Genomic DNA, 21,972 nt, shown 5'->3' on the forward strand with positions numbered 1-21,972 from the left:
ATTTCAACATTTATTGGGGATTTGCGGAAAACATCAAAAGTAGCGTGGCAGGCAGTAATGGCAGTAGCAATAGCAATGGTGGTGGTGGCAGTGGCACAAACAGCAAAGTGGTAGTGCCGCTACGGCAGCCGCTTAAACAGCTATGCTACACGGTGGAGCATTTTCTTATAAAACTGGCATTACCCGCTTTGAAATTCATTGAATTTGTGGTCAAACATTGAACAGAAATATGCTATTTAACAGGCTTAACCCTTTTTTAAAATAAGAATAAATAAAATGTTAAAAAATGGTTTGCGCGTGGTCTACGGCCCATTGATTGATATATCGTCGAGTAGTTATGTGGCACTTCAGGTACATACACGGTTTTGCCAATGAAAATTGTGATTATTCGTCACTGAAATCTATTGTATGTGCATATGTATGTACACACACGTGTATAATATTTATTTTTATATTTTTAACGTTTTTTGTAGTTTAAATTCATTATTTTAATTTTTTTTATTTTATTTTTTTTTTTGTATGCTGAGTCTGTTTAATCAAAAAAGGCTTAACCTCCGTTGCATTGTGACCTTAAACAAAAAAATAATAATCCTTGAAGTTGTTTCGAAAACATTACTTCAAAGTAAACAAATTGTTTTTTTTTTTGGTTTCTTATTTATTTCTTCTTTGCCGATTCTCTTTCTTAATTCTTATTTTTTTTAACCAAAAACTTTTATAAAAAAGTGAATTGGGCTAAGATTGGTTATTGATTTTTATAACTTTGGACATTCTTGTCTACTAATATGACGTTGTAAGATGGGAAATAGTAAAGTAAAGATGATTTTTTTTTTAAATCAAAGGGTCTGATAAAAAAGCAAATTTATAAAAACTGATTCGTTTTGATTTATTAAAGCGTTTATATTAAAAAGACAAAAGATCTCTCGAATATGAGATGCACTTGTCGGCATGTGACAACGTTAAAAAAAAAATCGTCAAAAGTTACAAAAAAAATGTTACGTTATATGGTGCAAATGTCGGTAAAGGGTTAAGAAATTGTTTTCTCAGAAAAATAATGTTCGCATTTTTATTAAAATGTACCCAATTTTTAACAGCTACTACCCCTGTTTTCACACCACCCCTGGGTTGGATAAGTTAAACAGATTTATCCACATAGGGGGAAGGCGATTAGGAGACTGCTTTTTCGCGAGGATATTTTAGTGTTTTAAATATGTACGTCCCGTTACAAGGTTGTGAAAAAAATTATGTAAATTTTACGGCGACGAGGCTCTATAGGAACGTTGGTGCCAATTTTGATATCAAAGAGGCTCCCTAGGAAGGTCCACCGAGGTTGATGACGAAAAATTAAATGCATAGAACAAGCCAAAACCAAGCTAAACGACACAAGAAATTGCAGAAAATCAGTCATTAAAGTGATCACTTTCATATAAAGAGTAGATATGTATGTATTCTCTTGAACTTATCGCATTTTTCGGGTTTTTTTCGGACTTAACAAATTTTCGTTTCACTGCATAAAAATAAAACAAGTAAGTAGCTCGGTCTTTTTGGAAACGATGCCTTTTTAATTCTTCTTGCTCCCGGCATCAAAATATGAAGAAAAAAAATATATGAAAAAAACAGTATTTACACCTACTTTTTATCTTTTTACTTTTCCACACGGAATGGTATTAAATATACATATATCTTTGGTCCGTTATTTGTAAGTACCAGAAGAAGAATATATAGACCCATAAAAGTACCAACATGTATCGAAATGATCACAATGACCAGCTGAATCGATTATGAAATTTTGTTAACTATTTACAAATCAATCATACAATATCTTCTGAAAAATCATGACGATCGGTTCACTATTACTTATAGCTGCTGTACCATTGATTGTTGAGATATGCGGGTTTGATCTGAAACTGCTTAATTTAGACAGCTAAAATCCTGAAATTTTGTAAGCTACTATTTACCAATCAATCATAAAATGTCTACAAAGAAGATCACCATGATCGGTGATATATAACATATATGTATCTTCGATTTTGTGATACATACTATAACCCCGCTATTTAAGCGTATAAAGACCTGTTTGCTTATCATAAACAAAAAGTTCACAGTGAAAACTATCAAGACCAATTTAGTCTAATGTATACCTCCTAAACAGCGGATTAAAAAAATGTATCTTATTCGTGAAGGGTACAAGGCCTAGGGCATAGCCGAAGATAGCACTTTCCTTGCGTGCAGACGCAAAGTCGCAGAATCTTTTAAAACTCTAACTCTATGTATTTGACTTCTTTTAGCGCATAATTTAATCACTGTACATTCTTACTTGCCTTGGCTTGGCTCTCTGCCGGCAGGGCATTAGTATCACTCTACCAACATCTTGGTAAGGAAGAGATAGTAGTTAGTAGCTATTTTTCAGATATATGTATATATGCCTACAACTAGATACTGAGCTAAGGCGCTTTGCTACACGTCGGTGTGTGAGCACATTACTGTTGTTGTCGTTTCCGTTGTCATCCACAACGTTGTCGTCGTTAAAGCTGATGCAAGTTGTGAAGTTGCGCATCTGTAGAGATTTGTTTATTGATCGCTTTTTCATCCTTCATCATTCGGTTTTAGTTTGTTGAAAATTTTTTCCTTTTCCTTTACTGCCAGCTACACAGCTCCCTTAGCTCAAGTGCTGCTGTGTGTGTGTGGTTTTTTATAGGTGAAAATTTTATTTAATTTTATTTTACTGCGCTAAATAAATGTTTTATTAAGGTAAAAGGTATGTAAGTATGTAAAGAGTTGCATACAAAAGTTTTTCAACGCTCACACAGTGAGTAGCTTTTTGCGTGAATATTTTGATGGCATGCGCTTTGCTGCACACAAATGAATGTACATGCATGCATACATACATATGTAGCAGTAGTACAACTGATGTATTTATGTTATGTATTATTGTACCAGTGTGTGTGTGTGATTTCGAATTTAAGTACATTTCACTTTGGCTTTGCTACCAACTTTTTAAGCACATTTACATATTTACTTACATACATAAATATATAGCATTTACATATATTCGTACATATGTATGTATGTATGTATGGATGCTGTATGTTAACCACTCTGCCTGTTGCTTTAAGCTCGCATTTTTTAAATAATTGTCACGGCGCCGCATGGCACCTTAAGGATAAGGGACACAAAAGCAGCCATATAACACCTTCATCGGTATGCACACTTCCTACCGACGCACCATCACTTTAAATACATACATACATACATACGTACAAACATTCCTATGCAGATTCTTACATTCCTTTGCAAATTACTAAATACACAACAGCTATGCTTAATTGCCTTCTTGAGGCTGTCATTCGTTAATTACTCTATTCAGTTTACTTTTATTGTGTTGGATTTTGTGTAGTAGCGGTTGATTGTGTGTTGCGATAAAATATGCAAAATGGGTTAATACCCTACGAAAACATACATTACGCGTCCATACTTACATATTTCTACGTTGGCATCTTGCGCTTGCTGGCATACCAAGCTGCTCAGTACATACCAAGCTTTTGCTCTTACCAAAGTTATATCTGGCTTTCGGACTGATCAATGGTATGTTTTTAAAAATAAAATTGTAAGAAAAATTTCTGGAAACTGACTTCCTTGGCAGTTATAGGAAGGTGGATAGATTTTGTATGACTATCCCCCGCCTCTGGATCTTAGTAGCAGACGAACCCCTGAAAACGCTATCAGACAATGGCAAGAGGTAGATTCGATAATACCCTATGTGGCATTAAAAATAACAAACACGAGGTGTGTAAGTGTGGTTGTCAGTATAAACCCTACGAAAACAGCCTCTATCCCATTCACATGAAGAAGAACCCTACCGCGAATGAAAACTATAGCTCTGGATGATTGTTTCCGAAGTAAGATATTTAAGCATCACGCTCGACACAAAACTCTCATGGAAGAAACTCGTCGACATCACGACATCCAAAGCCATAAAAGCACTTTTGGTATGCAAACTCCTTGCAGAAAAATCTTGGGGCTGTAGCCTTTGGATGCTCAGGTAGATGTATACTTTGATTTTCAAACCAACGATAACCTATGAAGCGATGGCCTGGGGTTCAAGAGCCAACCTAGCGACTGTGAGGCGCCCATTTACGAAGCAACAACGTATTGCGTGTGTGTGCTTCACAGGCGCAATGTGCACCTGACCCCCGGCAGCAATGGAGGTTATTTTTGAGCTCACGCCACTGCACATTAGCATAGAGCAGGCAGCCAAACGATCCCTAATAAACTTCACCAGAGAAGGGTGGGGTAGAGAGAAGGTAGTATCATCTCGTAATATAGAATATCTCCGGGAACAGATACCCATAACTCAATTCCCAAGAGATGATGTCGGCAGAGTTATTAGCAAAATCTTACGCTGACATTTGGAACCTTCTGAATTGGTGAGGTGACCAGACGATGAGCGGTAAGTCTATATCGAGGAGTGTGGTCTGGTGTAGTCTTTAACTCTACCTCAGCCAGGCAAGCTGGCAATATTTCTATCTGCAGCAGGCTTACCAGACGCTATTCGATGAGTAGTGGCCTAACTTCTGGTGTACAAAGGACGCTGAGTATTTGCGCTCATGGCCGTCTGGATTGTTAAACTTTTATGAGAACTAGCCTTTGGACTTCTCGTATCAAGGAGTACTTGTTTCTAGCATTGGTGTCTGCGATTGTAGCCGTATTTGTACCGCCATTTAAGGTTCTCAGCAACCGTTGGAGAGTTCGGTAGTTGACCTTATTTTTAGGAATGCGGAACTTCCGTTAAGCCAGAAAAATGGCGTCCAATGCTCAAGCAAATATACACTGTACCAGTATGGCTTTAAAGCACCTACTACTTTTGTTTTATGAAGGGCTCCAGTCAAGCAGGAGTTTGGAACACAATTTGGGGAATACCTGATCTCTCTTTGGCTCGCGCTTAAGTATTTCCTTTATCAGACTTACAAATACATAAATATGGTTGCCATATTACAGTGATGTTGCAGGAAAGTTATAGACGGATTAGTTGGCTAGGAAAAACACCCTATCGCACCGATCTCTCCGAGGATACACGGATAGGGAGAACATTTGACGTCATACGAACTACTTTTGAACATCGAGGCCACATCATAAAAAGTACGATTACAATTACAGTAATCGTAATCGTTATATTTTCAGGATTATAATTACAGCAATCGTAATCCTAAGTAATCAATGTGTAATCGTAATCACAAAGTGCCCAGCTCTGATTACAATTAGTATGTCAAACCAACGGTATCAAGCACAAAAATCAGTTTGCGAAGAGTTGCCACATTTTCAAAATTTAAAATTACTATTTAAATAAAATATAATAAATTCATGTGATGTAAAAGATGCGTGGTCACATTGAACAGGCAATAGCACTTGAGCGAAAACAACAAGCTGCGTGTATTTTTTTTTTTGCTTTTTGTATCTAAATGTCAATAAAAAATAAAGTTTGATTAGTTTAGAGACCATTTCAAACGAACAAATCAAATCATCTATTCTATTGCTACTTCCTTTTGCTAAGAGAGATTTTCGTGAGGAGTATATACTATACATTCGCGGTCTCTGTGGTGTAGTGGTCAGCAGTGCCTGGATACAAGCCCGCTTCAACCCAACATCAAAAATTAAAACGGAAAAAAAAATTTTACTGATAGCGGTCACCTCTGGGCAGGCAATAGTGAACTTCCGAATATATTTCTGCAATGAAAAACAGCTTCTCATAAAAATACATTAGCCATTCGGAGTCGGCGTAAAACTGTAGGTCCCTTCGCTTTGTGTGAAAACATCAAGGCCCACGCCACAAATGGGAGGAGAAGCTCGGCCAGACACTAACATATTTGTAGGCGCCAATTTAATTTAAAAAAAATATATATACATTAGAGTTGCCACCTGTCAAAATATTACAAAAATAACTTTGTAAAAAAATGTTTATAAAAAATTGTATTTTCTGAAAAATTTAAATACGGGAAGTATTAAAAAACATCAGCATTGAATTCAGACATAAGATAGAAGAAATATCAGCGGTGCCTTTCGTGATAAATGTAGACTTGGTTACAGTCGTTGATAAGTTTTAGCAGCTCAATATTACTTTTACTCCTAATCAAAACTTCTGTGCTAAAATATTTCGTGGTAGAAGGCATTTCCTCTTAAAGCAGTATTTCGAAGTGAACCTTTTTTTAATGTAACCTAATTTTAAAGCACCCTGTTTATAGTAGTATTTATGTACGTAGACAAGTCGCAGCTTCCTTAAAATATTCATTCATTAGCAAAACTCTTCTCCGCCCATTGACCTGTTAATGACGCTCTTAGCTACTTAGAACGGCTATTGTATTCCAAGATAACTCTTCAAGCTACTCCTCTGCGCGCATTATGTGCACACAAACATTCGTATAAGAATTTTAATACTACTGTCCAGCACTACGTAAATTATATTAAATAAGGGCATTTAGAAGATACCGCCGTATTCGAAGATATTTCGCTTGTTTTAATAAAATACTTCAATTTTCTTTCTTAGCTAATAAAAGCCCAAATTAGCTAATTTCGCGTTTTTTCCACATATTTTTCTATTATTTTTACGCAGATCTACCATAAAAGTGTGGTTATTTGAACAGATTTATGTTTGCGTAACTGTGCATTTCCAGTTTTCTTTTTATCCATGGGCAAGCATTAATGGTTTTTTCAATTTGAGCGTATATACAGTGGAAACAAAAATTTATTCGTACCAAGATTTATTTTGCAATGTTCGCAATATTTTTCATCATAATTTTTTTTCTAAATTTTTCACGAAAAAAATGGTTCGTATTCTAAAAAAAACTATTTAAATTGCATTTTCAAGCTGTTAACAAAATTTGGAAAAATTGAACAAACTACCAAAATTTCAAAATTTTTTCAGAAATTTTAGAAAAATTTTATGCATGCAGCTCATTTAATAATAAGTTTCAAGTCATTAAAAATAAGCGTTGATTTTTGGAATTTTTTTCACGATGATGTTGAGCGTTTTCTTCCATAAAACACTACATTTTGGTTTTGTATTATATGGAAGAAAATCCTCAACACCCTTGCAAAAAAGAAAGAAAAGAAGAAAGAAAATTCTAAAAAAATCAAGGGTAATTGATATGGTTTTTGATAGAATTTGAACTATATTTTCATGAGAAGTTAACGAAAATAAAGAAATTATAGCTAAAAAACTAAAAACACGCTTTTATTACAACAAGAACTAAAAAGTATAAAATAATTTGTAGATATAGCGATTCCGCTTAAGAAGAATAGGAAGTTCCCTAACCCGATTTAATTTAACTTTTTTAAATTAGCTAAAAATGGGATTAAAGTCATTGGCCCGTAGTTATAGTCAAAATAAAGTGCACTGTAAAGTTAGTTGCAGCTTTTTCACATAATTTTTAATGGGACATCTGTAAAAAAAAACTGCAACATACTTTACAGTGCAGTTTATTTTGACTATAACAACGGGCCAATCACTTTAATCCTATTTTTAGCTAATTTAAAAAAGTTAAATTAAATTTTAGTTCTTGTTGCAATAAAAGCGTGGTTTTAGTTTTTTAACTATAATTTTATTGTCTACTTTTTAGTCTTTTTAAATCTTGCAGTTAATATTATATTTATTTCACCTTAGCAAACAAAATTTTCAATATATTTCAATTTAAATAGGTAATACACATATTCTGAATATAAACCAAATTTGAGTACAGATGCCGATTTTTTAATTATATAGACTCATGCGCCACATAACTGCCAAAATTTTTTGTTTTGTTATTTCTTTTCATGTAAGCAATATGCATTCTAAATGTGAACTTAATCGGATCATAAAAACGGGTTTTCCAAATATCTCGACTCCTGCACCACCTATCAGCAAAATTTTTTGTGGATTTATTTCTTTTCATATAAGTCATAATAATAATAATAGATTGGCGCTTACACATATGTTAGTGTTTGGCCGAGCTTCTCCTCCGATTTGTGGCGTGCGCCTTGATGTTGTCACACAAAGCGGAGGGACCTACAGTTTTACGCCGACTCCGAACGGCGATTGTATTTTTATGAGAAGCTGTTTTTCATGGCAGAAATACACTCGGAGGTTTGCCATTGCCTGCCGAGGGACGACCGCTGTTAAGAAAAAACCTTTTTTCTATATTTTTGCGATGTTGCTTTGACCAGGGTTTGAACCCAGGCATTGTGGAGTGGAAGCGCGCACTGCTTACCACTACACCACAGCGGCCGTCATATATGTTCTAAATATGAACCACATCAGACTATAAATGGGGGTTTTACAAATATCTCGACTCCTGCGCCACCTAGCGGATTAAGTCATCTTTTATATTGCATTGTTCTGAGCTAAGTTTGAAGTTTCAAGTCTGTAGCTCATCGGTAAGTTTGTTAAATATTGACTGCATTGTCAAAGATACATGCATACATACATACATACATACATACATAAACACATACAAGTAAAGTTAAATAAAATCTTGTAATAAAAAGTATTATGAAAAACATTGCCAATATTATAAAATAAATCACTGTAAAAATAATTAATTTGACCACTGTATGTATTTATATAAATAGTTATGTGTTTTCGCTATAAACATAAAATGTGCATTTATTCCATTTGTGGTTATTCGAATTGTAGATAAACAAAAGCAGAAAAAAAATTTATATAATCATAAATTTTGGGCAACCAAAAAGCGAAAGTTTCAAATTTTATGACGCCATCAATTAACGGATAAATACGGTGATAATTATGTTTATGTGTGTAAATACAAATATGTAGTTGTATGATGTATGTAAGCGTCCAGTCATTGGGTCATAGAATAATTAGCTCAGGCTTAATTTTATTCAGTTATTTTACGTAGAAAAAAATGGATTATGATAAAATCAAAAATTTATGTTTTTTTTTTTAAAGGCAATGAATTTACTTTAATATGTTGCCTATTGAAATGATTACATTGAGATTTTTTATGATGCTTTAAGTTTTGTAGTCAAAATATTAAAATTCATTTTTTAATATTCCATTAAAATAGAAAAAAAAAAATTATTTGCCTAAGGTCGCTACGTAAGTAGGCCACGTAAATATGGAGATACTATGTCTTCACTGTCTTAAAGTTGCTTTTTTCCTCACTTTTTCAAATGGTTATGAGAAACAAATTAAGCTGCGTCGATGATAATAGTCTTTCAGTATTTAAAATTGTATGCAGTCGGCAGAAAGTCTTTAATTCGCGGAGTTTAAAAAATTAAAAGATGCATGTTATTAGGGGGATATTTGAATTTTCATGTATTGATATAATTTGTGTGTCGAAAATCTGGTTTCATAAATAATTACAAGCTACTTCGGGTTTACAGATTATCTAAGAAGGGTGATGGAGTCGCAAATGAACATTTCGGAACCATTTCGGTGCAACTTGAAGACCACTTCGGAACTAATTCACGACTATTTCAGGTGCGTTTCGGGACTAGCTCTGGGATCATTTCAGGACTATAGTTGAAGACCATTTTCAGATAACGATAATCTACATATATATATATAATGTGAGAAGAGATTTTTCATCCGGGTCATCAGATCTGCACCATTCGTTTGATTTTCAAAAATTAGTTCTAAAATTAAAGGGCATAGTCTGTAGATGAGTAATATGGTTTTACTTTTTCGAAAATAGTTTTTTTAATTTTTGTTAAATCAGTTATCACAAGATGAGAGTCAATCGAAATGGGTTTGAAAAGCTTTGTTTCTTAACTAAACACTAGGAGGGTTGCCACCTGTGTAAAAATTTAATTTAATGGGCGCCAAACGAAAAGAGTTTGTGGATGCAATAATTTCTAAATAAGTTGAAGAAGTTGCCATCTGTTTAAACAGTAGAATTCATTTAACTTATAAACAATGAAATATTAAGTGTTAGGAGATCTTTAGTTTGAATAATTGAATATTTTTGAGCTGTTTAAAGAGAGTTGCCACCCGTTTAAAAAGTTAAATTCAAATTATTTAATAAGTTTGATGAATTATTAAAATATTGGTATCTCTCGAAACTGAACTATATTTACAGGGTTGCCACATGTTCAAAAAATCAAAATATACTTAATTCCTGAGTAAATTCGAATATGTATCACGATGTCAGACAAAAGTTATTTAAATGGCTTTAGCTAGAAAATACTTTGAAAGGGGTTGCCATCTGTTTGAAAATTTGAATTCAATTAACTTATAAACATACAAGCTACATGAGATATTAAAATACGGGTGCCTAACGAAGAGTGTTAAGATCTCTTTAGTTTGAACATTTATAAGTTTGAAATGGTTTCCACCTGTTTAAAAAGTTACCTTCAATTTATTTAGAAAACTAGATGAATTACTAGAAGATGAATATCAATCGAACTGAGCTAAAAAAGTCAGAATTCTTTATTTCAAAAATCAAATTCAACTTAACTCATAATTTAATTGAAATATTAATCAGAATGTTCGACGCAAGAGATGTAAGATTTTAGTTTGAAATAGGGATGTTAATTTTTCAGCTTTTTCCGACCCCGGGATTTTCGGGATGTAGTTATCACAATCCCAGAATCCCGGGATTAGTCCCGGGATTTAGATATTCATTACTTTTCAACAACTTAAATCGAAAAAATTGCTGCTATATTGTTTTAGAAGCTCTCCTACCATTTTTATTTAAAGTGGCGTTTTTATTTTTTCTCTCTAACGTCAGGATTAATTTTAAAGGACTTTCTAATTTCAAAGATAAGGATAAGGATAAGGATTAATTCCAAAAATTAGAATCTATGCAATGTAGAATAAAAATATGGATAACAAATGCAAGAGGAAATTTGTTTAGAATTTAAAATAATTAAAAATTTTTGGATTCACAAGAACCAATAGGTAGGTAATTTTTGAAGCTGGCAAAGTTAGAAGGAGGGAATTCGAGGACGTTATGGAGTTTATATAAGTCCTTAACATATAGTTTTTTCAAAAATAAATATTGCGAAATTGCAAGGATAAAATTTTCAAATGACATTTTCAATACTTACCAGACCTTCTGCATCAAAAACTTGAATATGTTTCAATTCTACAGAATTTTCCTTTTCTGTAAGCACATTTCTCTGAATTTCTTAAATCAATTTTGAATTACTGACGTCAGAGTGAAAAACTAAAAACGCAAATTTGCTATATTTGGCCATAGTTTCGCAAATATATTGTGTTTAAAATTTACTATCGCATTTATAAAAAAATATTAATTATTAAATTAAACAAGAAATATAGCCAATACTGGTCAAGAAAAGGAGTTTCTATTATTGCCATCAGTGCAAATTACAATTCCCGAAAATCCCGGGATTATGTTTCAAGAATCCCGGGATTTTCGCGACTTTAATAAGGCCGGGATCCCGGGATAAAACTCTGTTTCTCTTAAGGAGACTCCCAATAATAACACCCAATTGTTTATTTAACCATTTTTTCATCATCATTTCTAGGAAAAGTTGTTTTCCCCATGTGAAATATGTGCATGGAAAACTTTGAGTGCGACATCTAAATATTTCTTGATTTCAAAATAAAAAATATGGGTACATTTTTTCTGTATAGAAAATCCTAAATCACGCTTTCAAACTTTATACAGGATTTAGGAAAATTGCACAAATTTTTATCTAAATTTCGAGCTTTTGAACTAGAATTTTTTTAAGTTCTTTCGCTGTGCAGTCAACAGGATTATAAAATTCTAGTAAAAGTTGTATGATTTTTAGTGTAATTAGTGTATTTTTTTTTTTTTTTGCTGACGGCTTTTTCGGTTCTTTTCATATAAAAGGCGAAATTTAGGAAAACCAGCGTTGACTTTTTTCGCACAAAGTCTTGCGCATATTCTTCCACAAAAAATGCATGTTTATATGGAAAAAAGTTCAAAACGCATTCAACCAAAAAAAATATATATATTAAAGATCAATGCTATTTTGTAGCCGCTCAAAAGTTGCACTAATTTTACTTAAATTTTATAATCCTGTTAACTGCATACCCAACAAATTTAAAAAAAATGTTGGCTAAAACGCGCGAAATTTAAATAAAAATTTGTGGATTTTTTCTTAATTCTGTATAAAGTTTGAAAGTGTGATTTGTTGTTAAAGCATGAACCATGTATTTATAAAAAAAAAAAATATATCAAAAAAATTATAGCTTGAAAAACATTGTAAATATTAAATACGAAACACCATTCATCCACTGTTGACCGCCACTGTAGATAATTATTACCCTACATGATTAAATCACATTACTAATTTCAAATGTGGATTTAATTAAAATAACACGTAAACAATATTTCGCTTTGGTGAAAAATCACAATTTTTTTGCAGGCGTGTAGCATTAAATCACACTTTCATAGGAAGCATACATACGAATGCAAAAAGCATTTCCTTTCCATTTACCTGAAACTGAATTAATTTGGCGTAAGTCATTTTTTTATTTTTCCACAGAGTTATCGAATCGTGCTGTAAACAATTATATTAAAATTATTAAAACTAGACCAAAAATAAACCAAAATCACATTGAATATTGTTTACATCAAAGAGTGCACAGCAACTGATTGTCAATTGAAATAAACTTAATATAAATCGTTCACTTTCTGCTATATAATTAAAAACTAAATGCAGTGTGGTCAAATCTGTGGAACTAAAATAGCAATAAAAGCTTTAAACTTTATTTTAATCCACGTATAATTGATAGCCTGTAGGGTTATACATATTGGGGAATGAGCTGTCATTAGTAAATGGTTGCAGAGTATATGTATTTATTAGATATGTAACACTTCTAAATCGTTCACTAAATTCAGCCAAGGGTTAAATTTGAATTTCAAAACATCCATCAATTGCCATAGGAAACAAAATTTGAATGGAAAATGACTTTCAGTTCATGTAGAATAAAATAGAGCACTCGTATATACTATTTGCACACAAATGCACAGATCTTCGATCGAAAATAACTGAGTATTGCATTAGAATTGAGCAAAATTAAATTACATGTTAGAAAATCATTTGATGAATTTCCATAACCAAACTATGTGCATAAATATGTACATATATGTGTGTACACTCAGAAAAAATTCGGGCAAATATATTCCTCTCAACACATGATTTGGTAATTATAAACAAATAATGTAACTATAACCAAATCATGTGTTGAGAAAAACATATTTAGTTGACGTAACTAAACTCTTTTCTCAGTGTATGTAAACCATTTTTGTTGCACTTACATAAGTATGTATGTATGCATAAACAAACCTACATAAATATACTATAGTCATGTATGCTCGAAATTTTGCGCCTTGTTTTTCAAAACCATAATGACCAAATCAATACACCGCAAATTTACCTGGATATGGTATTTGGCAGTGAAATGCGTATGTATGTATGTATGTACGTGTAACTGAGAGTATTCATAAAGCATGTCTTTTGCAAAACCTAGTTAGAAAATAGCAAATACAATTGCAAGAATGCAAGCTTTACGTGAATGTTTAGAATTTAGTAGAAGTTGCACCAATCGAATGTTTCTGCTCTTATTAAAATTTTGATATGTTCTCTCCTTGAAATTCTTAGTGCATTCAATATTTGCAAATGCAAGTTTGTATAAATATTTTGAATGCATTCCTAAACGTTTCAAACGATTGCGATGGAATTTTATGTTGTTTCGTTGTTCGAGATTATGTTAGGTTAGGATTGGGTAGTAGAAGAGCAAATCCAAAAGGATTTTACTCTACCTCACCAATTTTTTTTTATTCCTCTAATATCTAGCCCATGGAGTTTAAGAACTTAAAATATTGCAGTGGATTAATGTCACTTATGTCTGTTAAATCGCAGTAACAGGATTTGCCTAGAATCTAGTCCTAAATACGGCTGTTTGTCGATATAAATGCTTGAGGTTCAGTTTAATGATAAATGCAGTAACTGGGTCACAGATCCCCGTAGGCTCTACACGTTTGCAGGTCCTTTCCACCTTCTATCGTCCACCTTTTTCCAGAGCTGAAATATGCGATCCTTTATGTATGTAGCTCACAGGCATCTACCTCTGACACATCCAGAGCCCACCCGTTCCAGGTTAGTTCGCCGCCCATTTCATTTCCATGAATTCTGCTGTGCTCCGGCACCCAGATCAGTGCAACGACATGCCTGCCAGCGAAAGCCGTAACGTACTCTCTTCGTTGTTTTATTATATTGCATACTTGCAGAGCCAAGTGCCCCAATCGCCGCACGCCTCTTTTATGGCAAAGACCTCTCCCTGAAAAACACTAGCAGAATTCGGTAGTCGAATAGACTCTTCGACTTGGTGGTCAGTTGAAAAAACTTCCGCCTTACCTCACAATCCATTTTTGAGCCATCCGTAAAAATAGATACTTCAAAATGTTCAGTAAAAGTAGGCTCCTTCCACTCCTTGTTTGACGGTAACATTACGTCGGAAGCGGAGAGGTTACGTCCACGACCGTACGTACTTACATACGTTCTTTACACAGCCTAAGTTCACTCAACCACAAAGCACTCTGTAAAGCACTGCCTTTAATAAAGAGATCAATCGTTTCCAATGACAGAAGAAATTTAGTGCTTCTTTGGGCATTACTGATCGCCCAAGTAATCGCAATGCAGGTTGACCTTTGTTCCCCTTCTAAGGTTGTGTGTACGTAGTTCGTCTCTTCGGTTTTCCACCAAACCAGCGAACCGTATACAATAATTGGGTGACTCTGTCAGAATAGGGGGTTAGTCTCTTTTCTTCCGGCAAAGGAAACACTGCATATTCATTCGGCAGAAGATGGATCCTAAGGAGCTACCTGACGGTCAGAACGCCTATTCTTAAGGAAAATCTATGGAAACCGTATGCCATAAAATCGTTTCCGATATCGATAAATTTTTGACGTACAAGAAGCTTAACGCTAGGTATCTTTCTAGAAATGAAGGCACCTTTAATAACGTCCTCATACTGGTCTCAATCGGACTGGACCGATCCCTGGTGGGAAGGCATGCTAGCAGAATGGGCGTAAGAGTATGGAACACTACCTCTGTCACTTTCCTGCCTGTTCGTGGGCGAGAAGACGCTCACCTCTTTGTCTGTCTGGCCGACCTAAGTGAAGCTGGCATTCCTGAACCTAACTTTGTTGTAGGTGAACGGACGGGTTCGAATTCGAGCTCTCAATTAGTATCAAAACGGGTCCCCTAGGATGAATTGAGGCGCTTAAACCGAACCGATTCTAAAAACCAGGGTTGTGGCTTTTGGTCGTCCTTTGTTACCCCTTAGGCCAAACCAATCTCTCAGTGCCGCATGCTCTCATTCTCACCATGCTAACGGCACAGAACGTTCGACCTGATTAGATCGGTTTCGACCTCCATCCTATCTGAACGACCGACAACTGTACCCAGTTGGACGTTACTAAAATTTCTCAGCTAGGTCAGGAAGTACCCGCGCCGCCAAATCTCGATCAAGCTGATCAATCAGCAAAAACAACGAAGAGCTACTGATTGCCCTGAAGTTCGTGCGAGAAATTTGTGAGCTTATAGCAGCCGCAAAGGTCACTTTGATCACTTTTCAAGCTCTGATGACGTGTATATTCACGCACTTCGCAACTAACTAGCCAACATATTGGCAATACTAAAGTCTAGTACTGGTTACTTTAAGGCTTTGAAAGTGCTTACTGCCCTCCGAGTTCTTAGTCTGATTGACTTTTCGCAGCTTATGGTCCAGTTACTCGTCTAATCTTTTAAATATCCCGTGCGTGCAGGACTCCTCATAAGAACAGGTCTAAATCTGGAGCATTTATACTAACTAAGCTTCCCCAATTTCACAGGAGATTTTGATCCTATTTTATAAAGTTACCATTCCGCGGATAACTTATCTCTACACCCTCAAACAATAGAGCTGCGCTTTCCATCAGAGAGACCGCTCTACCTACATACAATGCATGTTTGTTTATCCTTTCCAAATCCAAGCTAACATAAGCTCCTAAGTACGTCCCCACATATAGTGGATGGCGCGCACAACTAATCGATAAACTAAATTGCAGTTGAACTTAAAGAAACAAAAACAATGACAATATTTACATTAAGCTTTACGCAATTAATCTTCATAAAATCAATTAATTATAAAAGCAACTTGCTGCTATAATCTCGTTACTAGACCGCCACTGTATTTGTGCAACTTCTTTATTATTTTATAACGCAGTTTTTTTTTTGGCTTAGTTACTCATACTTTAACATTCCCAAAAGCTGTTCGAACCGCAGCTGGTGCATCACTTTACGACTCTCTGCGCCATTTATTTTACATACACTTGCAAAAACACTTAAGAACAAAAACACACACACACACGAATAAATAATTGGTTTATTCATGCATGTAGAAACTACGAGCAACAACTAAATAAAAAAAGGAAAATATGTAAGCACACACTTTACTAATAACTCGTAATCTATTTCTGGCGAGGAAGCTAGCAAATGACCTACAGCATTATGCCAAATGTCAGTAAAGAGAAGGGTAGGCAATTATATACTCGTATATACATATCACACACCGACTTCAAAAGGGTCATAACTCAAAATAATACGTTCGTCAGAAAATGCGAAAAACTCTTTCGTAGCACATTCTAGTCATATGGGCAATGGCGACTTTACCGTAGGTTTTTTTTTGACAAATTATAACAAAAATTTGCTCTAGCTTTTGCTGAAAGGTAAATAAAAGCTCTGTGTACATTTTTAGCGATAATTTCAAAAATGCCAAATTTTGAGTTGTGCCTCTTTTGAAGATGGTGTGCGAAGAAATGTACGTGCATATATGCAAATACATGTACAGCATATACATACATACATATATAGTGACAGAGTGAACAAGTCACCGGAAAGGGCTGGAAAACGGTTTAACGAAAGAAGCGCCTCCATTTTGGGGCATGTGGATGAGTGAAAAATCTATTACATAACTGTTTTTAGCTTGGTTGACATGCGAGCATTAATTACAGCCGAGTAATGCAAATATTTTGTGTGGAAGGAAGTGCAAATATGCGTGTATTTGTTTATATGTATACTTATACATATGTATGTACATTAGGGTGGTCCAAAAATGTAGATGGGGGCAAAAGTAAAGTCGAAATGTTTATGCTCTCACCCCCTAGAATACCCATATTTTTTTTATTTTGAAATCAAAAAAAGTTTAGAGATCGCTCAAAGCGCCCAAAATTTTCCATGTATTTTATATGGGGAAAAACAACTTTTCTTGGAAATGGTATAGAATTCTTCAAAATCAATATTTTTCGTTTGGAAAACTGTGATTCTCTTAAACAAACTTTCCACAATAATACCGAATTGTTTATTTGGCTATTTTTTCATCGCTACTATAAATTATAGGCCTGCCAAAAACCCACAAAAACCCTTACAAATGCAATTGGGCGACCAATAAAAAACCGTTAATGTTGAAAAATGGTTAAGTAAATAATTGGATATTATTACTGAAAGTCTCCTAAAGAGAACCACAGTTTTCCGACCAAAAATATTGACTTTCAAGAATTCTATACCATTTCTACGAAAAGTTGTTTTTTTTTCATATAAAAATACGTGGAAAACTTTGAGCGCTTTGGGATGTACTTTTTTCGATATAGAACAATCCTAGTGGATTCGGAGCCTTACAATTCCGACAATTTATTGTTTTGGACCACCCTAATGCACATACTTACTTGAACGTGTGGCCTAACGTAAATATCACTTGAAATACCACAACGCTTTTGGCGGTTTGCAACAAATTCTGGTAATCATGTGTAAATGCATACATCCGTCTATTAGTATATAAGTTCAAACAGGGTATTCCAATTCAGTGTTCTTTAATAATAACCGATAGATGCTAAAATTGAAAATGTGTATAATTTTTTATGCGTAAACTTCTTATCACTCGGTTTAGGTAAATTAGCATCAACCCAGCAGAAAATTTGTAATTTCTTATTGCGACCAGGGTGGGATTCGAAAAGAATGCGGGTGGTTTGAACGCTGAGCCAAGGAGAAATTTCTTTAAATGTGGGCCTGCTGAAAGCTCAGATCATTGATGTTGGGGCCTTATAATGATTTCTAAAGAAGCTGCAAAAACAAGGAAGTTCATGGGTGCTGGGCCCTTGGGACCGAACTTATATATAGTCGGTATCAAGATTCGGCGATTGCTGAAATTTGTAAATTCTTCATTTTGGTTTATTTAGAAAGGCATAGGGGAAAGAATCGGATGTACTCGCAAAGAGTCTAATAGCAGGTCTATGTCTGCTGGGGTGACTAGCTCTAAATACAGGTTATTTTTAGATTTCGAAACCAAAATGAAATCACAAGAAAGGTGACCTTCGATTTTTGTAATATTTTAGGACTTGTTTTTTTTACGAAATTAAGGCGAAACAAATGTTATTTGCTAAAAATATGAAATTATCCATGAAGTTTTTCGGGATCTTCTCGGGATTTTTCTGAAATTTTTCAAGGATTTTTCAAGTTCAACGGCGCACTAAAATTCTAGCTTTACTTCCTTATAATTTCTTGATCAAATCTAACATCGCGATCATTTCGACGATCTGAATGAAAATAAATTTAAGTAATTTTAATGAATTTTGAGGTCAGGTACTAAATGCACATACATACGTATGTAGATCACGTCATTTTGGTCTAGAAAGATACTTATCGAGACTATATGCTTAGAGAACCCTTGGTTTCGTAGATTTTATTATTGCTTACTAATGGCAATCTTTCGCTGCGACAGTATCTGTCAAAACCAGTAACGACAGAAAAAATATAGTGAGAGAAGTTTTTTAAAGCTCAAAAAATAAAGACTCCCCCGAAGAAGCTTTCCAAAGCTTTCTATAAATACTTTTTATGTGGGAGCGCACAGAGCAAAAGCTCTCCCTGGCCGACAGGGTTCTGAATCAGTGGCAATCAGAAACGATTTTACCGGACAGAGAAAGCTCTTTCCCCTCTGAGCATATGTTTATACGTGATGTGAACAAAGCTTAAAACTGCTTTAAAAATCTGATATAAACAAACTTAGAAAAAGGAAAACTATACATATTCAACTAGATAAGCATTTTAAAGATCAAAAATAAAATCTTTCTATGAATCAGCTGAAAAAGTTTTTCAAAGCTTTTTGTATTTACATATTATTTGGAAGACCAGAGAGCAAAAGCTCTCTGGCCGACGGGGATCTAAATTGGTGGTGGGCACCGGCCTGCCCGCGGGCAAAGCCCTTTATAGCTTTTTCTTACAGAAAGCTTCAAAGAGCTTTGCCCGCTCTAAATCAAAAGCGGTCAGAAAAAGTTCTAACTCCGTGACCTTATGAATATGCCAAATGTATAGAAAGCTTAAAGAAGCTTTGTAAACTAGTAAATCTATGCCCGTTACCGCTCTATAAATATGTCAATAGTTTTAAAAAGCTGGTCTAAACAAATTTATAAAAAAATAAAAAAATTAAAACAAAATAAATATAGCTAGAGCATTTTTTTAAAGCTCAAAAAATAAAAGCTCTCTCTGGAGAAGCGAAATAAGCTTTTTAAGACTTTCTGTTGATACTTATTACATGGGAGCACATAGAGTAAAATTTCTCTTAGGCCGAGAGCGATCTAAGTCATTGGCGATCAGAAAAGGTTTTATATAACTCCATTACGATTATGGGCAGATAGAGCTTTTTCCACCTGAACTTATGTATAAACGAAAACTCTGTACCCCGGCAGGTGATTTCCGTTAGCGCTCTATGCGCATACATTTAAATGAATAAAAAGCTTTTAAAAGCTGGTCTACATAAATATAGAAAAGGGAAAAAATTATAAGAATATATAATCGACGTACTTATGTAAAAGAACTAAAAAAGTAATACCCTATTTTCTTTTAAAATGCATAGAACATTTTCATTTACCACCCTTTATACAAACATCAATCTGTATGCATGTAATCTTACTCGCATATGCAGGCATATGTATGTATTTAGATTTGTACATATATACATATTTATGTATGAATTTATCTAATAAAACGTCCACCAGCTTGTACCAAACCAACAACTAACTAACTACTTACCCGTCAATGAGTGGCGACTCCCGCAACACATGTTTTGCACGCTGCAACCGGTAATCGAAATCGTTTGCCAGACGCGTTTGTTCCGGCATCGCCAACATGAGTGGTAAATATAGGAAAATCAAGAAACTGAAGCCACACAGCACGAAACAACCGTCAAGTAGCTGCTTCAGAAAGTTCATTGCCTTTTATGCGAGAAAATTTTGGCTATGCGAAAGGCAGGTTGCAGGCTCGATTGTTAGAATTGGCGAGAGAAGTTGCGCCGGCCGCCCTTCTTGGTTGCCTGCCGGAAATGGGGCGGCGCTCAATGGTTAAGTGAGCGCAAGCGATATTCGCATGCAATCTGAAGTGCTCTGACGTGACGGTTGACTATTATTTTGACTGACTCTTCCGACGATGACGACGTCGAAGACGACGATGACGCTGACTGATGGTTTCCTCTCACCAACTGACACACACACTAAATGACTAGCTGACTAAGTGACTAAGTGACTGGTTGACTGGCTGATAGGTTGGTTGATTCGTTGGTTGGCTGGCTTGTTGGCTTGTTGGCTCGTTGGTGCGGTTGCTCCTCAGCTCACTTCACTTTATCTTACTTACAGTTGTAGGTTTTATTGCCTAGCTCGAGCGCTGTTTCTCCAAACTGGTTGCATTTTCTTTTTCGTATTTTCATTATTTTTACGCAGTTCCTCGAGCTTCCGTTTTATCTACAAATAAATATAGCGGAAGAATAGAGTTGAGACACAACTTAAGAGTCAAGTAACGGCAAGTATTTAATATGAAATGAAATGGAAACACTAAAAAGTGGAAAAACAAAAACTTTATCTTTTGTAATTTTGAACAAAGTTTTGATTCCCCTCACGTAGTGTTAATATGTTGCAAGATATTGCATATGTACATATGTATGTATGTATATAGAAGAAAGTACATGCTATATGTTACATGCATACAAGGTGTTTTAGATAAGCGTTCATACACCGACCTTTGCGCACAATGGAGCAGATCAACGCAAGCGCTACGATAGTCGCGCACCCCCGGATACTCTCGATATCAAGGTCGGTACGTAGTCAACATGGGGAAGTGAGCTTCCACCTGTCCCAAATATTTACGGGGTATGGTTGCTTCAAGTCATATTTATTTGTACCGATTTAAGCATGATGTTGAGCCTTTCTGCATCTTCGGTGAAAAGGAAGACCAAGGACCGAACATAACAGTTATTATGAAAACTGTCAGTTCAATAATTCAATATGAACGAAATGTTCTACAACTAAGTGATATATACCACACGATTTCTCTTTTCACCGAGAATCAAATTTGAAATACATTTTTTTTTTGTAATTTTTGTGCAAAATTAATAAAAATAAATTATTATTTTTGATTTTAATTTTCTAAATCAAAATTATCAATTATTTTTGATTTTTATCTATGCAGTATGCGAATAACAGTTGTTTTGGATTTTTATATAATAATTCTTAAATAGCACTGATTAAAGACTTTTATTTATAAAAATCAGTCCATGAATTTACTTTTCATCAAATCAGTCACTGACTTTTATTTTTTAAGTCATACGTATAAAAGTCATTGTCAATTTTTGCAGTTAAGAAGATGTTGGAGAACTAAAGTTTACTCCGACTTACTCAAATGAATTTAATAAATATGACTTAAAAAATAAAAGTCAGTGACTCGTTAATATTGATGACTTTTAAAAGTAAAGTCATTGACTAATTTTTATTGATGACTTTTATAGATAGAAGTCTTTAATGCAGTAAAACCCGCTCAAGTACCTCGATGCGGGTACTTAAGCGAACACAATTATTGATTTAGTTACATCTTTTTGTTAACTTACATAGATACAGTGGTGGAAGAAATAATATAAACTTTTTACTTTGACCAGTTTTGGCTATATTACTTTGTTTATTCGATGTT

At 34.6% G+C, this 21,972-nt stretch overlaps 1 protein-coding gene across 1 annotated transcript in view; it reads right to left on the minus strand.

The window, feature by feature from the left end:
• The window catches only part of LOC118740260 (dipeptidase 1), a gene marked incomplete in the record, with an annotated part of 87,066 nt that overhangs the window by 26,770 nt on the left and 38,324 nt on the right, over nt 1–21,972 (minus strand). The window contains 1 exon segment of the mRNA XM_036471749.1: nt 20,050–20,753. Within this exon segment, the coding sequence (XP_036327642.1) occupies nt 20,050–20,228 (179 nt within the window).

The sequence above is a fragment of the Rhagoletis pomonella genome, unplaced genomic scaffold (assembly GCF_013731165.1).
Source record: "Rhagoletis pomonella isolate Grant_MI unplaced genomic scaffold, Rhpom_1.0 Rhpom_scaffold_00001, whole genome shotgun sequence".
In the NCBI taxonomy this organism is placed as follows: Eukaryota; Metazoa; Arthropoda; class Insecta; order Diptera; family Tephritidae; genus Rhagoletis; species Rhagoletis pomonella.